This window comes from Cucumis melo, chromosome 12 (genome assembly GCF_025177605.1).
Source record: "Cucumis melo cultivar AY chromosome 12, USDA_Cmelo_AY_1.0, whole genome shotgun sequence".
NCBI classification, from domain to species: Eukaryota; Viridiplantae; Streptophyta; class Magnoliopsida; order Cucurbitales; family Cucurbitaceae; genus Cucumis; species Cucumis melo.
Genome location: NC_066868.1, coordinates 28273268 through 28290971, shown reverse-complemented (window position 1 = coordinate 28290971; position 17704 = coordinate 28273268). Strand labels below are relative to the sequence as shown.

The 17704-nt window shown below is 34.3% G+C and overlaps 2 protein-coding genes across 5 annotated transcripts; one reads left to right on the top strand and one right to left on the bottom strand.

Annotated features, from left to right (window-relative positions):
- The first annotated feature begins 1886 nt into the window (after positions 1 to 1886).
- Positions 1887 to 10766, top strand: LOC103496406 (uncharacterized). 4 transcript variants are annotated; one of them, XR_539353.3, is made up of 10 exons: positions 2008 to 2168; positions 2675 to 2718; positions 2907 to 4118; positions 4855 to 6223; positions 7640 to 7919; positions 8155 to 8262; positions 8340 to 8618; positions 9130 to 9273; positions 10010 to 10377; positions 10683 to 10766. XR_539353.3 is itself a non-coding variant. In XM_008458610.3 (9 exons), the coding sequence occupies exons 3-9, from the start codon at positions 2924 to 2926 to the stop codon at positions 10196 to 10198; spliced, it is 3564 nt and encodes a 1187-aa protein (XP_008456832.2). In that variant the 5' UTR covers positions 1887 to 2168; positions 2675 to 2718; positions 2907 to 2923; the 3' UTR covers positions 10199 to 10766. The 4 variants fall into 4 exon arrangements, 3 of the variants coding, with proteins under 3 accessions (XP_008456832.2, XP_008459336.2, XP_050936413.1); XM_008458610.3 differs by having other exon boundaries at positions 1887 to 2168; positions 10010 to 10766; XM_051080456.1 differs by having other exon boundaries at positions 2013 to 2168; positions 2631 to 2718; positions 10010 to 10766.
- A 1688-nt stretch (positions 10767 to 12454) lies between these two features.
- Positions 12455 to 13732, bottom strand: LOC103495663 (transcription factor MYB52-like). The gene is made up of 2 exons (XM_008457579.3): positions 13218 to 13732; positions 12455 to 13119 (listed from the first exon to the last, which is right to left on the bottom strand). The coding sequence occupies exons 1-2, from the start codon at positions 13684 to 13686 to the stop codon at positions 12884 to 12886; spliced, it is 705 nt and encodes a 234-aa protein (XP_008455801.1). The 5' UTR covers positions 13687 to 13732; the 3' UTR covers positions 12455 to 12883.
- Positions 13733 to 17704: the final 3972 nt, after the last annotated feature.

Below are 17704 nucleotides of genomic sequence, written 5' to 3'. Positions count from 1 at the left end.
GATCAAATGTCAAGAAATTGAGAGAGCCAAATGCCAGATGTTGCCTCTAATACCGAGACTAAGAAAACGCCGAAGACTGACTCCTTTGACCAGAGATCCACGTTGAAATAACCACAACAAACCCAAGAGAAGCCAACTGCGGACAGGAGCAACCACGGCTAAAATTGCCGTGAATAAGCGCCGAGAATGCCGGAAGAACGCTGCTGAAACCCCGATCCGAAGCAAGCCAAAATCCGTCTCTGCCCGTCCCCGTAACTGCCGAAAAAATGCTGTCTCTTCGCCGGAAACCGCCGCGGCCCAAACGTGACCCAACCCCCGAAATAGACCTGTTGGGGCAAGCTTTCTGCCCTTACCGAAAACGCGCCGATGTCGAATGGAAAGGACGCCGAACGTCGTCAAGAAAGCCGCCGCTCTCTCCCGCCGTCAATCTCTCTCTTATTCTTCTGCGTGTTCTGGATGTTGCGGCTGCCCCTTTTTTTTCTTCTCTTTTCCTTTTAATAACCTAAATGAAGAAGATAAGAATATTTGCAGAAATGCCATTGAGGCATAATTACCCTTCTCCCTCAACTTAAAACCCCATTTTAAGTATTTCACTTTTCTGCAAAAAGAGACAATTAGACGAGTTAATGTTGATTCCCTTATAGATAATATTAGTTTTTGTAAGAAGTGCATTCTGAAAGACTTACAAACCTTCTATCCATAACAAGTATTTTGGATCAAGATCCAAACCCAAATGATTTTATCTTGAGTGGCATGAGAACACGTGCAAATGCTCAAAATTATTCCAGTCAAAGTTCTACTTAATTTGAAATTGCGATGTGAAGGATGCAGCAGTTTTAGCCACAATGGAAGGGACAAAATCTATTTAATATGAAATTGTGATGAATTATTCAAAAATTTTGTGCCGTTAGATATATATTGATTTGTTAAAGAATAACGATAGAAAAAAAAGTGGTGGAAGGAGGAAGTGCAATTTGGTAAAATGACGGGAAAAGTCATGTGAGGATGGTTTGGTAGTTTGTAGTGCAGTGGAAGATTATATGTATGCGTGAGAGAAGCTAATTAACTAATTAATTTACCCCTTTCAAACAAAAACCACTCACGGATTCTCTTTTCTCAACAAATAATAAGTTTGTTTCAAATACTTTAATCCGTTCATAGTAAAAACTATTTATAACTATTTTATACAAATTTTAATTCTATGTCTTTAATAGACTAGAAAACCTTTGAATTTATTCTTCCTCTCCCTTTACCTTTCATTCATGTTTCGGTCCGATTCTACTAGTTTCTCATGAGATAAAAATTTATAAATTAAATTCATAAGTTTAAAAGTTTAGAGACCAAATTAACACTAATCTCAACATTCTTAGAATTAAATTTAATATTGAAAACGAAGATCTATTCATTAATCTAAATGTCCAATACTTCTTAATTTCAAAGGTATATACTATCGTGAGACGTGCTTATTTCTACAATGATATATAAAAACCGTATGAGGCAAAGATTATCTAATACTACAATAATCCTTTTTGTTACACTAAATACTATCTAAAAGTTTCAATGTCTACAACTAGTTACAATAAACACTATTTCAAAATTTCGAATTTACTATAGTATTTACTATTTGACCTACATTATTATTGTTTTTTTAATCTTTTACCACAATGTTTACTATTTTCTTATAAAACTAAAATAATCTATATACTAAATATAAATTATATCAATCATAAGACTACTATAGGAACTCCACAGTGTTTAAACTCAATACTCGAGGAAAAAGTATTAATTTAATAATTGTAGTGTATATTTGAATATTAAAAAAAAAGAATGCCAAAATGAAAAACGCAATTTGATGAGGAGGAGAGAAATGAGAGATGTTGAGCACAACGAAACGATGAAAGCATAAAAAGAAAAAGAAAATAGAAAACTAAGGGGAGGGGGGAATATTGTTTAAATATTTGATGTATTTAAAATAATGGAGAAAAAAACAATGAATGCCTCGAAAAGTATCTAACTGGCCTTAGGTCCACGAGTTCAATTCGACACAGCAGGCTGGGCTCCGAGAGAAAGAAAGAAAGAAGGGAAGCATTAGCAGCAGCGACACCGCGGAAACAGCCCTCATCCTCCTCTGTCACCACCACTACCACTTTACCAGCAGCAACCACCAGGTGCTCCTCTCTTTTCACCTCCATTTCTTTTTGTTCCTCCTTTTTCCTCTTGCTATTTCTTTAAATCCACACACCCCTATTATTATTATTGCCCAACAACAACAAAATCGTCAGATCCCGCTTGTTTTAGGGTTTCTCTGAACATTTCATTTTGCTTAGACATGTCCTTAAGCTGCCCTCCCAATGAATTCAACTCCACCATACCTTGACTCCTTTTCGATTCCTGAGATACTGGACGGAACAATCCAACACAACGCCTTCTCTTGCTTTTACTACCAAGTCTCGCCCCCCATTTTCGATCAAAATTTAACAATCTGCGATTGATCGGCGATTCCACCGAAGTGGGACGCCCTACATGGCCTTATTTATGCACCTTTGCTTTTCTTTTTTACATTTACCTCAATAAAAACATTATTTTCCATTTATTGAATGCTCTTTTTAATTTTTATGTGCGGGAAGAAGCATCTTCCAATTTCCTAAATCTTGGATTTCCCCGTGTTCCACAGCGCGAGAAGACGAAATGGTGCCGCTGAGTTGAGCTAAGTAAAAGGTCAGTTTCCTTCAATTTTTTAGGGGAATCTAGCAAAATCCCGTTTACATCACCCGTATATCCTCTTTCTTCTTTCTTCTTTCTTCTTTCTTCTTTCATATCCTTTGCAACCAATGAAGTTGCATCTCAGTAATGTTATGTTATAAATTGCTAAAATGAATCCCACTCCCACTTTGATGATTTTTCAGATTTTTAGAAGCTGAAAATGGTCGAAACAAATTCAATCGATGTGATTCTGGAATTCTTAAAACGGAATCAGTTCACAAGAGCCGAGGCAGCATTGCGGAGTGAGCTCAATAACCACCCAGATTTGAATGGGCTTCTCAAGAAACTTACGCTTGAAGAGAAGGGTTTAGGGGACACATTGGAGGTAGAAAATGGGGACAAACCAATGGTGGAGTCCGGACTGTCAGGTCCCCAAGTTAATCTTGATGTTTCCAAGGAACTTATTGTAAAGGAAATAGAGTGTGGAAGTGGTCGAAATGGTGCTGAAAGCAAATGGAAAAATGATTATACATTTGGAGAGAGGAGTAAATCAAATGATGCAGTTGGAACAAGTGACAGGAACTTCACCTTTTCTCAAGGTTCAGAGGATACTGTGCTCGATTTATATTCATGGAAAGTAAAATCTAGCAACGGTCTGGTTGGAGTCACTAAGAATGATGGGGTTAAAGATGCAAATAACTTTCCAGAGCTTCAGGTATCTGAAAAATCCAGATATCATACTGGCGAAGTTTCTGAATCAAGAAAAGCCAATTTCAAAACAGGTGAAAGTGTGATTTCATCTAGTGAAAAGAGAGACTTGTGGCATGGAAATGCTAGCACAGTGAATGTAGAAACTAAATATGACGTTGCCCAAAAATCTGAACCAAAGGAACTTGATCAGCAGGTTAAGGCTACTTCTGCATACATGAAAGAAAACACTTCAGATTTGTCATGGTATAAAGGTAAAGATTCTTCATCATCCGATTTGTTGATGGATTGCTCTGTGAAGACTGTTTTTCCATTTTCCAAGGGAGATGTGTCAAACAGTTATGATAGCATGATTTGTTCTGACAAATCAGATGCAAAGAGAAAAGCAGAGGTGAATGATATAAGGGCAACAATTAAAGAGCAAGTAGACGAGGTGGGAAGAGCTTTATATTTTGGTAGATCTCAGGAAACTGCTGATCAAAAAACTCTAGGCAGTTTAAGTTTAGCTCTAGTGGCTGAAAGTCAGAAGGAGGAATTGCCTCGATTGCCACCCGTCAAACTGAAGTCTGAAGACAAACCTTTGAGTCTTAATTGGAAGGAAAACTTTGAACGCGATGGACAAATTGCAAAATTTACTAGCATTGACAGCTCCCTTCTTATAGGGTCTTATCTAGATGTTCCTGTCGGGCAAGAAATTTCATCAGCTGGTATGGACTTACACTAACAGAGACCATTACTTCTACTCCATAGCAAATTGATACTTTCTGGATAATCTTTGGTTTATCCTCATCCTTTCCTGATAATTTTGGCATTTTTCTTTCCTTGCACTCTCTTGATTTCAAATAGGGATTAATTAGAACAATTTCTTTACCCAGATGAAACATTCTCTTTTTCCTTCATGATCCTGCAAATTTATGGATTGACCGAATTAGTACCTTTTTTTAAAAGTAAAAATACCTTTTCAATTTCATCCTAACTTAATTGGTGTTGACTTAATTTTTCCCCAAAACTTACAATTTCCGACGTTAATACCTTGTGGTACCTCTTATAAGAATGAGAATTTGAATGGACTGTTGTTGCAGCTAAGCAGGTTCGGATATGTAACCTAGATCGAAGGGGTGTGTGTGGGGGTTGGGGGGCGGGCCTATGGAGACGATATCATGAATCAAAAAATGAAATTGGAACAGCAAAAATTCTTGTTAAAATTTCCGTGTCATATCTCACATGACACTATGACACGGAAATTTTGTTGGCATGTTTTCCCTGTGTCCTTATGCATTATTTCATTTCTCTCAATAAGAGCATAATCTCTTACTTAAAAATGGTTTAGCGTCGTTTCTGATTCAGAGTATTCTAAAAATATTATAAACTTTTTTGTTGTGTATTTATTGTGTTAATTTGATTATAAATATTCAGAGATATAACTTTGAGTTTGAATTGAAGGTGGAAAGAGGAACACTGGTGGCAGTTGGTTGTCTGTAAGTCAGGGAATAGCAGAAGATACATCTGATTTAGTCTCTGGTTTTGCCACTGTTGGCGATGGCTTAAGTGAGTCTCTGGACTATCCAAATGAGTATTGGGACTCTGATGAATATGACGACGACGACGATGTTGGATACATGCGACAGCCTATTGAGGATGAGACTTGGTTTTTGGCCCATGAGATTGATTATCCAAGTGACAATGAAAAAGGAACAGGGCATGGAAGTGTACCAGATATGCAGGATAGAGCTCAAACCAAATGTGAGGATGATGATCAGTCTTTTGCTGAGGAGGACTCTTATTTTTCTGGTGAACAATATTTTCAATCAAAACATATCCAGCCAGTCACAACCTCAGAGGATCCTATGGGGTTGACTGTGACGGAAATGTATGGGAGGACCAATGAAAATGATTTAATGGCTCAATATGATGGGCAACTGATGGATGAAGAGGAATTAAACTTGATGCGCGCTGAACCTGTGTGGCAAGGTTTTGTCACCCAGACTAATGAGCTGATAATGTTAGGGGACGGGACAGTTGTAAATGAGTCTAGAAAATCAAGACTTGATGATATTTGTGTTGATGATGATCAGCATGGCTCAGTTAGATCGATCGGTGTAGGGATCAATAGTGATGTGGCAGATATTGGCAGTGAAGTACGTGAAAGCTTGGTGGGAGGCAGCAGCGAGGGGGATTTAGAATACTTTCATGACCATGAAGTTGGAATTGGTGGCTCTAGATTTCCTTATAATGATTCAGACAAAAAATATTTGGATAGATTAAACAGGGATAAGAAGAGCTCTAGTAAACAGCATCCAAATAAACAAGCATCTAGGAATGATACTAGCACGTGCTCACAGAAACAGAATCCAAGTGATGGGGGATTTTCATTTCCCCCACCCTTGAGAGATCGACAATTGGTTCAGGCATGTTCAAGCAAGTCTTTGTGGTCTAACAACTCTAACAGAGTGATTAATGATGAAAATGATGCTTCTTTAAATGCTTCGATGCAATCTAACAATGATATGCTTGTGTCTTGGGGGCCAAAAGATTCTGATTCTTCACCTGATAATAGTCTTAGGGATGAAAATAATGCTAATGCTGTAAGGTCCGGGAGTTCAAGTCCTTCCATGCTTTCCAACTATCAATACACGGAAAGAGTGCCCAAGATAGAAAATGATGATAAAATCAGTAGTCTAAGGGAAGAAGATCCTGTGGCATCACTTGAGGATGAAGAGGCAGCTGCCGTACAAGAGCAAGTAAGGCAGATAAGGTCTCAGGAGGAGGAATTTGAGTCTTTCAACCTCAAAATTGTTCATCGTAAAAACAGGTATGCCTTGGATATAACACATCTGTTTTGAATCAATCAATCCTTTTTTTCTGTAGTTTTATTTTAGATTCTGATATTGAGTGATCTGAGGACTGACTAAACCCAAACAAATAATATGTAAGTTGTATTGTTATTGTCCCCCTTAATTGAAGAAACATTCTCCACTCTTTCTTCTCAATAGGAAATCTTTGTGCTTCTTTTGCAAGTATCTGCACCTTCAAATGCGGTATCATGTTTTACTTGTTAGGAGTTCATGATGTTTTGCTCCAACTATATGTGATATTTCTTTCACCACTGATCTATACGTTTTTAGAGTCAATTAATTAATCTGTAAATTTAATATATAATATTAATAACAACAATAATAATAATTAATATTTTTCTGATGAGGATATTTATCAGAAAATTTAAATGAGAAACAAAGAAGTGGTTTTTTTCCCCTGTCTTTTGGAGTGCCAGAATATCTGAAGGTGATGGATTTGAACATGGGAGGGAGATATTAGATATTTGATTGTGACCAAATGGCGACTGTTTTTTCTGAGTTTTCTTCCCTTACTGTCTGGTTCTTTGGCTTGTTGACTACCTTTTTTATATAATACTATCTTTTCTCAAAACTTTTCCTATTGTTATCTCATTAGAATTTCAAAATGTTTGTTATCACAGCCCTTCTGTGACTTTTCCGTTCAAGATATCTCTTGAATCTTGGACGCTTTCATTTCCCGTTCTTAATAAGTCTTATTTGTCTTGGACCTCTCACCCTTGGGTATTCTTTAACGTTACTAGTTTTGTTGGAGGCAAAGGCATATCTTTCTCCACCCCTCTCCTCAACTTTGTCAACTCTCTTTCCTTATGCTAACCGCTATGTGGGCCTCGAGCCGCTTTGTGCCTTTTTGGGCAAGTGACTCAGTACGTCTTCTTGACTTTTGATTACGTTAGTTTGGGAATCTTTGATCATTTTAGAGATTGATGAAAATCTCGTTATATGAGTGAATATTCGGGCTTGTTATTTGTCCCAAGGCTTTTTATTTTTTTATTTATTGTGGTGTATTTTGAGCTAGACTCTTTTCATTTACTTACTAAAAATTTTTGTATCTTTTTTTTTTCAAAAAAAGAAAATCAAAATTAGATAATGTTCCTACAGGATTTTATGAGCAATTCTTTTGAGATTGCATACTTGTATTTGGACCGCTATCTCTTTATTGAGTAGTGGAAGACTTCGTTGTGTGTGTGTGTTTTAATCACTCTTACTGTAAGATGGAAGCTATTCTTTTGTCTTTTTATTGTAGTAAGATATTTACTTTGTTTAATGTAAGTTCTTCCGGACTAAAATAACTCTCGGAAGTCTCACAAGTCTGGTATTATGAGTACTTACTAGTAGTGTGTCCAAGATTTTGATTCTGTGTCATTGTTACTCAGAACTGGTTTTGAGGAGGACAAGAATTTCCATGTAGTGTTAAATTCTGTGATAGCTGGACGCTACCATGTCACTGAATATCTTGGGTCAGCCGCATTCAGCAAGGCTATACAAGCACATGACCTGCACACAGGCATGGATGTGTGTATAAAGATCATAAAGAACAACAAGGATTTTTTTGATCAGAGCCTTGATGAAATAAAGCTTCTAAAATATGTTAATAAGCACGACCCAGCAGACAAATACCACATCCTACGACTATATGATTACTTCTACTATCGGGTAAGTGCTGACTGATCATGGATGCTTATTTCAGTGGTGGATAATTTTTTCCCTGTCCAGTCACATATGGCTATTTGCAGTAATTGTTTTTGAAAACGCTTAAAAATTCCCTCAGATTTTCAACGGTATATGGAGTAGGTAATATGCCAAATTAGCATTTATTGTCATTCTTTTTCCTTAAAATTGTCTCAACAGGTTTTAATGATTGGTTGAATTGGCCCCCCTTCCCCTCCAGGAGCATTTGTTAATTGTATGTGAACTTCTGAAGGCAAACCTGTATGAGTTTCACAAATTTAATAGAGAATCAGGAGGAGAAGTCTACTTCACCATGCCAAGATTGCAGGTATGCGAAGGTGAATAATTTGGATAACATTTTTGAAATTGGCGTAGTTTTAAACCAATTTCATTGGTTTATTGCAGTCAATTACAATTCAATGCTTGGAGGCACTTCAGTTTTTACATGGTCTTGATCTCATACATTGCGACTTAAAGCCTGAAAATATATTGGTGAAAAGTTACAGTAGATGTGAGGTGAAAGTTATTGATCTCGGAAGCAGTTGTTTTGAGACAGATCATCTCTGCTCTTATGTTCAATCCCGATCCTATCGTGCCCCAGAGGTTATCTTGGGACTTCCATATGATAAGAAGATAGACATATGGTCTCTTGGCTGTATCTTGGCAGAACTTTGTACTGGCAATGTAAGGTTTACAGTAGCATATATATCAACCATATTGTATTTCTCTAGGATTAACATTTACCTACTTTTTCAACTAAAAAACATTTATTTATTTTTTATTTATTAGAGAGAGTAAGACAATGAAAATTGCTTGGTTAATTAATATACATTGGACAGGTGACATATAATTAAAATTGTCTTGTTTTGTTGTGAAGATGCGTGTAAGTCTTTGGCTATTTCTGCCTTCGCCAATTAGTAATCTTAAAGCCTTTATGATGGATTGAAAGTGTTGTGATGATTTCCTTCCCACATCATCCCCACTTCATTGCCGCATCATCTAGTAGTTTTACATATTCTGATGAAGAGTTTCTTTTCCAAAACATATTTCTTACCAAGGTTGACTTGAATTTGGAGTTCTTTTCGTAAGTGCCTAGAGTTTATTTGGGGTTAAAGTTCATTATTCTCTCAGTAGCATTTTTATTCTTATTTTTAACATGCCGTTGAAAATGGTTCATATGATACTTCGCTTGCAGGTTCTGTTCCAAAATGATTCACCTGCTACATTACTTGCACGTGTGATTGGAATTATAAGTCCTATTGATCAAAGTATGCTTGCTAAGGGACGAGATACATACAAGTACTTTACCAAGAATCATATGCTGTATGAGCGAAATCAGGTAAATTTATGCTGTGTAGTAAAATATTTTCTTACCTGTGAATGTGATATGAAGCCTCCATATTCTTCAAAATCATTTTTTATTTTCAAATATGCTGCATAATATGTATAGTAGTGTGCGATGTATGTTGCAGTTTTTTACTATGCACATGGAATTTCATGTTTTTGATTAATGTAATTGTTAATTTTTCCCACACAATTTACAATATGAGCTCTTATGGTGTGGTGAGAAGTATGTGATGCAAGTATTGAAAGAGCCGTCTCTGTCACATTAGTTAATTTTACTTGATGAAGATCTCTTTTCAGGATCTTGTTTATTTACTCCTTTTTTTATTATTATTTTTAAATTTATTTTAAACTGCAAGTGGTAAAGTCATAACAGAAGATCATAGTTGTGTGAATGTGATATGAAGCCTCCATATTCTACAGAATCATTTACTTAATTTTGAAATATGCTTGCATGATATGATAGAGTAGTGTGCAGTGTATGTTGCAGTTTATTACTATGCACATGCAATTTCATGTTTTTGATTAATGTAATTAGTTATTTTTTCCCACACCATTTAGTGTTCGAGCTATTATGGTGAGGTGAAAAGTTTGTGATGCAAGTATTCAAAAATTCTGTCACATTAGTTATTTCTACTTGATGAAGATCTCTTTTCAGGATCTTGTTTATTAACTCGTTTATTATTATTATTGTTCATGTTATGTTACGTAAATTTTTTTTTGTTTTCCAGGAGAGCAATAGACTGGAGTATCTAATACCGAAAAAGACATCATTAAGGCATCGATTACCAATGGGGGATCAAGGGTTCATTGACTTTGTTTCTCATCTGCTTGAGATAAATCCCAAGAAACGCCCTTCTGCATCTGAGGCACTGAAACACCCATGGCTATCTTATCCTTATGAACCCATTTCTTCGTGAACGGTCTGGGGTTTCTTTTGGATCTAATAATAAATTACAGCTATCTTCGTGATTGTAGTTTATTGGCTTTTCAAGCAGGATGGAGCCGCAATGTGATTCATGGTTTAACATGGTTGGCCTTTCTAACTGATTTTTGAAGGGATTTTTGCACTTCAAATTTCTTCCCAATCGAATGAAAGGTTTGTTCAGTTTTTCATGTTGTACCGAACTTTTTATCCCCTCACCAAGTTGTGCCCTATTTAACCACAATCAAAATGTAGTTTTTGCTGACTTTATGTGTATTCTTGGGGTTTCTCTATTTTTATCGATTTGGAAAGGGGATAATCTTGTTGTACATGTGTGATAATTCTTTAGGTTGTTAGCTATATTTTGCGAAAATACTTGCACCCAAATTTGTAGCAAGGGCAGTCAGGATTCAGTATGTTGTGAATGTCTGTTAGGTTTTATTAGAAACTACTAACTGGGACTTTCCTGCAATCTCTAGGGGGTCTGGTGACTAAAGAAATGGATATTCCACGCCGATATTTTGAAATGTCGCTACAAATATCAATCCCATTTTGTTCTTCCACATCATCTTTATTTTCCTCTCTCTCCCTCTTGTGTTCGTTCTGATATTGCATATGACAGATGTTCATGACACGAATTATGTTAGATGTGATCAAATGTTAAAAGACGAGATCAAATATATTACAGCTATCCTCTCTCCCCCTCGTGTTCTGATATTGCTTAAAGAAATTCATTTAAGATACAAACGTCTGTATAGATCTTTTCTGCCTGCATGGTTTCTTGCAATAGAGAAAAGGAAAGTTAAAAGACGAGAGGGAGAGAGAACATTGGAAATTTTATTCGTGGGATTTTGATTCTAATCAAGTATTCAATCAAATTCCTGTGTAAATTCGTGAAGGCCCCAAGGGTTCATATTCATTAACTTGAAACATTTTTAGCCGTAAATCATGAAGCCAAAAAGCAATCGGAGAGCTAGCTACTAATTTAGCTCACAACTATTGTCGACAATTACCAGAAATGAAAGTTCTACAATTTCTTTTAGATCGTGCCATAAGCATTTGAACATCCTTTTGATTCTTTCTCAATGAGTTTGTAATTGTCTTGACATAAATATTCTTACATTACTCATGGATTGAGTCAAATACAATGTGAGTGAAGTACATTGAGCTTCCCTTTACTTGGTACAGATTTTAGTGATCTGTTGTAGACTTAAAAGTACAGGATCACCGAGAGAGAATCAATTTTGCGGTGTACCTTGGGCGGGAAAGGAGTTGATTGATTGATTCCAAAAGAGTAAGTAGGTTTCAAAATCTCACTATATTTACTAAATATATGATTTCCTAAAGAATCGTAAAGTCATCCTTAATTGTTGAGGGATAGTTGTGTTTGACACTTTCAAAATATTTTCTTTTCAGAACTAGAGCGAATGAGAATTTAATTAGATCAATTTGGTAAAAGTGAGATAAAAGTCCAATTTTAATAACTAAACAAAATAGGCATTAAGACAAGTCGAATGTCCAAACAAGTTGTCTTAATAACCAAACAAGTTCACTTAAAGCCAAAGTTATTTTTTCTCAAGAAAAAGTTGAATGTCCATTTTGTGTTATCTTCCTAGTGTAGGATCATGCTTCTCAAACTCTGCATGATGAGTTGATCTTTGACTTTTCCGGTTCTACCACATTGTATAACTATACTCATATTGGCTTTTAGTAGGTGTTGAAGCCAACAACATGTTCAACGTAATTTACAATACACCAAGTGGCATACTTCAATTCCCTGCTCTTGATTAGTTATCAACCCTATATATAAATTTGATTTCCTTTTATTCAATCACTGATAAGACTGCTGCTTACTATATTGATCAATCTATTACATATACATACATACATATATATATATATATATATATATATATATATATATATATATATATGAAAAACTAAAGAGTATTTATACGTTAAGCTTACTTGTATGTGGATAGATTAATTAGTAATTAAAACCTGGCAAGAAGTTAGAAAGAAAAAACGCAAGTTTAACAAGTAATTAAGTAGGCTACCAAAAAATTTAAAAGGGCCTTACTATTCAAATAAGTCTCGCACACAGTTTTTTTTGCTGGAAAAAAGAGTTAGAACCCGCTATTAGAGCTCCAACATATATTATACACTAAATAAATATATGTGGAATTCATAGTGAATTTTGAAGAATTTTCTGATCTTAATTACTTCACAACCATCTGTATATTTCTCTCTCTTGATATTGAATTAGGGTTACTCTCATTTCAAATATGACATCTCTTATTTGATTTATTATCTTTTATATAGTTGTGAGTAATATTGGAGAAGTAACCACCTTTTTTGCCTAAATTCTTCTCACAATTTCTATATGTCACAATATGTCATAACTGTTAACAAGATTATGGACAAGGGATGAGACAAGAGAGATTATGAAAACAAATAGAAAATATTAGAAGTGATGTGTGTAAGTGTGTACAAATTAATTAGCAGCATTATAATTGATACAATATATATACATATATGGTATGTATGTATATATGGGGGCGGGGTATTGTGATTTCCATGATGCATCAAGTGAGTTAGAGGAAATGTGAGAATATATATATAAAGCAGCTCGAGGTTTAATTTTTTGGGTTGGTTATATATGTGTGTGTGTTTAGGAGGATCATGAGATGGATGTGTCGTTATTGGAGGCAGAAAAAAAATCAATGAAGGGAAGTAGTACCGCCTGTTGTTCTCCACTATTATTATTATTATTCACCTCTTCATAATCCTCTTTTCTTGATGAGTTATCTATCACTTCACTTCCATTCGTAGAATCCGTACTATTTACTTGGAGAAAGTCATAATAATGAATAATGGAACAACTACTATGCGCTGCTGCTGCTGCTGCTGCATCATCTGCCATAGATACATATAATTAAATTATAATAATGGAAACACATACACACACATGTAAAGAAAAAAAGAAAGAAAGAATAATGTATATAATTAATTACCAGATGGTGGTTTGGGGACGAATGAAATAGTAGAAGTGGGATATGCATGGAGTTGGAGAAAGGAAGAAAGAAGAAGACGATGATTATTATTATGATTATTATTGTGTGTTTGGGTTAGGGTTTGTGTTAGGGTTTGGGTTTTGGATTTATTTCTAGACCTACGAGCCATGATGACGTGCCAGTGGTTCTTGACTGCGTTATCGGTGCGGCCGGGGAAAAGCCTTGCGATGATGGCCCATCTGTTGCCATGAACCCTGTGGGACGCCATCAGCCTCTCTTCTTCCTCCTCGGTGAAAGGGCTTCTGTTGATTCGAGGATCCAACTGATTGAACCATCTCAAGCGGCAGCTCTTCCCAGATCTTCCTTGAAGCTTTTGAGCTATGGCGTTCCAGTTATGAGGTCCGTAACGCTCCACCAGCTCTCGAAGCTTCTCGTCTTCTGCAGGCCGCCAGTGCCCTCTGCTGCACATTATCCTAAACTAAATTCAGATCTTTTTTGATTTGAACAAATAATAATACGAAATATATTTGGTGTGTGCGTGTGTGTGTGTGTATATATATATATATATATATATATCTTTGTAAGTAAGTAATAATCCAATCCAAGTGTGACAAGTTATTGCTTGGTACACTAGCTATCTCATTTTGGTTCTCCTTTCAACGTCTTTATTTCCCAAGTTTCTAACCTACAACTTCTACTTATAAACTTTTTTATAGTTATAACACCCACCTCCTGCCCTCCTTCTCATATCATATATTATTCTCTTAATTACCTTACCTACCTTATTCTCTCACTTGTTCAAGAAATATAATTCATATTTATTTTTCTTTTTTAAAAAAAGTGGATTATTCTGTGTAGAAGCTTAATTATATTAATTATATGGTGTGTTATATGGGATTGGAAAGGTGATTCAGGTTGGCCTATAACTTTCAAACCTAACTAACTTTCTAAACCTCCAAACTTTTAACTACCCATTCCTTCCTTCAATTCAAATACACGTGTTCTTTTGATCTTTTTCCTATTCCATATTTCATATATATATATATATACATGCTTTGCTTTAATTTGAGAATATATATATATATATAATATTCTTCAAAAGGGGAGAGGCCAGGCAAAGTCAAAACCAAAAATATATATAGTTTATAGTTAATTACACAAATCCAACAAATATTATATTAAACCCTACAGCTTGTACTTGGTTTGATCTTCATCAATTTAACTTTGCTTCATTTCGTTTCTTCCCATAAAATGGTGGTTGGTTTAATTTTCTCCATTTTCAATATCAACTTAGTTAGATGGGTTGATTTGATCATTTGGTTTTTCAAAAGGTTAGTTTCAACAACAATTTTTTTTAATCTTTTAAATCATATAATTCTTATAGATAGATCCAAACAATAATTAATATTGTTTATATGAGCTAATTAAAATGGAGCCCAACGGTAGATTTATGTATTGGTCCGAAAGCAGGGACTAGGCCGGCGTTAATTACAACTTTACACAATTAAAACTATATTGTGATATAATTTTGGTCTTTCGTATTTTGTACTGCCCCTATTATGATATAATATAATACATAACTTTAGACAACTAAATTATATATATTGAAGCTGCTCAATATAACTAGACATGCACAACCTTTCTTTAGTTTCGATATATCCAAATTCTCATATTCTTACATTTGTTACTTCTCTACTCGACCATGACTTAGAGAATATTTTGTGGCATTAACCAAACTCACTAAACACAGAAATTGTTGTACGTTATTATATATACATAAGAAAAAAACTTCAAAAAGCATGAAAAAGAAAAAACAATTATGACATACTTTTGTACTACTGGTTTAAGGCACTTGAGCGTTAGGATATGAATATTTTTAGGTACACAATAGATTACTTCATGTAATGTTCTTTAAATTGTTGTGAAGGCGAATTACTATTTATTGTGTTTGTTCCCGTCCATAAGTGCGAGAAGGTTACTTATTTATTCAAATTCGATAATTAATAATTTTTATTGGTCGTACAAAGTTGTAGATTAAAAAAAAAATTGGGTGTACGAATTTGGTAGTGTAGATATAACAACAATTTTAGATTCTGTGAAGATGATGATGTTTTTCAGAGTCTTCTACTCCCAAACTAAAGAAAGGCTTTTGAATGCTTCAATGCATAAAGTAAAAGCAAAGCTAAAACAAAACAAACACTAAAACTTTAATTTTGTATATATATTATTTTAGATGTAAATTCTTACAAGTGATAATGTGTTCCATAACCCAATATATATAATAGTAATATATATTTATTAGGTAAGACTTTGGCTTTAATTCTTAGCCATCTGAGCCGCCCCCTTCATACCCATTATCAACCTTGTTTCTTCCTTTTGTAATTTATATATTACCAATCACAAATTAAATCACATACCTCTCTCTCTCTCTCTCTACACACACACACACATTAAAACCAATAATAATAATAATTATTATAATTTTTTAGAGTTGGGGTAGCATTCTCTGAGTTAGGAGAAATAATATAGTGTGTGAGAGAAGGAAGAGTAAATTAAAGAGAGAGTGTCAATTAAAAGTGGTGTATATACATATATATATATATATCTTTCAATCACCCTCTTTAATTAGCTTTATTATGAGATATATGTTGTAATTAAATGTATGATTCCCATTAACAGTACACAACAATGTGCTCAAATTCCCTCGCTAATTAAACTAATTTACTTTAAAGATTAGTTAGTTCACACTTTTCTCTGATTTTCTCTATTACATAATTAGTCTTAACATAATTTAGTATCGCAAACACAGAACAGAAGTACGAAACTCTTACTCAGGATTCCAGGAACTTACTGTTTCACCTACCTCCACTCTTCTCGAAGTTTAATTCACAATTTGTTGTGAATTGATCCTTAATCTCTATATGTAAATGTGAAATATTTATTTTACCTAAATCAAAAAAAAAAAAAAAAAAAAAAAAGAAAAAGAAAAAGGGAGAGATATGGTGGCTTTGAGTTCCTAATTAATTACTTTATAAAATTATATAAAATAAGAGAGAAAGAGGTAGTTGGGAAAATGGCTACCAAACCTAAACCATATAATTAGAAAGCAAAGCCCTGCACTTAACAAACAATCTCCATCATCAAATTATATTCTAATTTGGCTGCCAAAGCTTTGTCTGATAATAATAATAATAATGTTTACAGCAGTCTCCATCATTTATTTGGAACAAACAAAACCCATTAAGCTAATAATTATTCTTAATTAATTAGTTGAAAAATTTAAAATCACTGGACACAAAACCCTAAATGAAAATTAAAAAACTTGGAGTGCATCTCACTTTAAGTTGAGGGGTTTGGATTTGGGTTTGTGATTGCTGGAATACAGTTAGGTAAAAGACAGGGATATATATATATCATGAAAACCTAAACTAATCAACTATCAAAGACATCATCAGATGATTTAGAGATAAAGAATGGGTAATTATTGACATTATCCATTATTAATTAATATTGTTGAATACATGCCCATTGGAAACAATATATATACAAAGCACAGCTACATATCCAGAAATTACATGTCAATTAAAGGATGTCACTCATAACTCAAAGATTGTAGTTTTCAGAATACTTTTCTTTCGCCTCAACTTTTTTTGTGTTCGGTTGAAACTAATCCGTTTTCAATACAAAATATAATTTAGGAATATCACATCACCATCTTGTCACTTCCCAGTTCGATGAAACACAATAATAAAATTTAAAACCCACATTGGATTACATTGATTGAGCAGAATCAATCCATAATAATCCTTTAGCATTACTCAAAACTCCACATTAATTAATTACCAGTTTTCTTGAAATAAGAATTGCTAAAGTATTTTATATTCAGTTAAAATTTGTTCTATTACTTCAAGAAAAATTTCACGAGCATCTAAAGATAAATTTGTGTTTACATAATCCTAGACCACACACTTCTACTTGAAACATTTTGCAATTTTGAAAGAATAAAAACTTGTTTTCAAGTAACTGAATATATATACATATATATTATTCAAAATGATATTTAACCTTTTTTTCCCATATTAGAATTGTGGATCACATTATAATTCCATAAAAAGAATACCAATTTATCTCTTTTGTCTATATTAAGAAAAAATGCATTAACTTTTTTTTTAAAAGATAGACAACTTATGATTAAACAACCACCATGCTCAAAGGTGTACCTAAGTATATTTCATTTCAAGATTGAACTGATTGCAAAAAGTGTAATTATAAGGAAAGAGAAATGTGGTTATCGGATATTTTACTAGTTAAACAACATTCTAACAAAAAGAAATGGACTTATCCAACTCAAATGGAATGTGTAGTTGGACTTGGATCCAAAAACAAGAGGGACGATGGTGCTCAAAATTAAACTTCTTACCTTCCCTGAAAGAAAGAATGGAACTAACCAACCAGACGTATCCAGTTTGACAAGTCTTATCAAACGG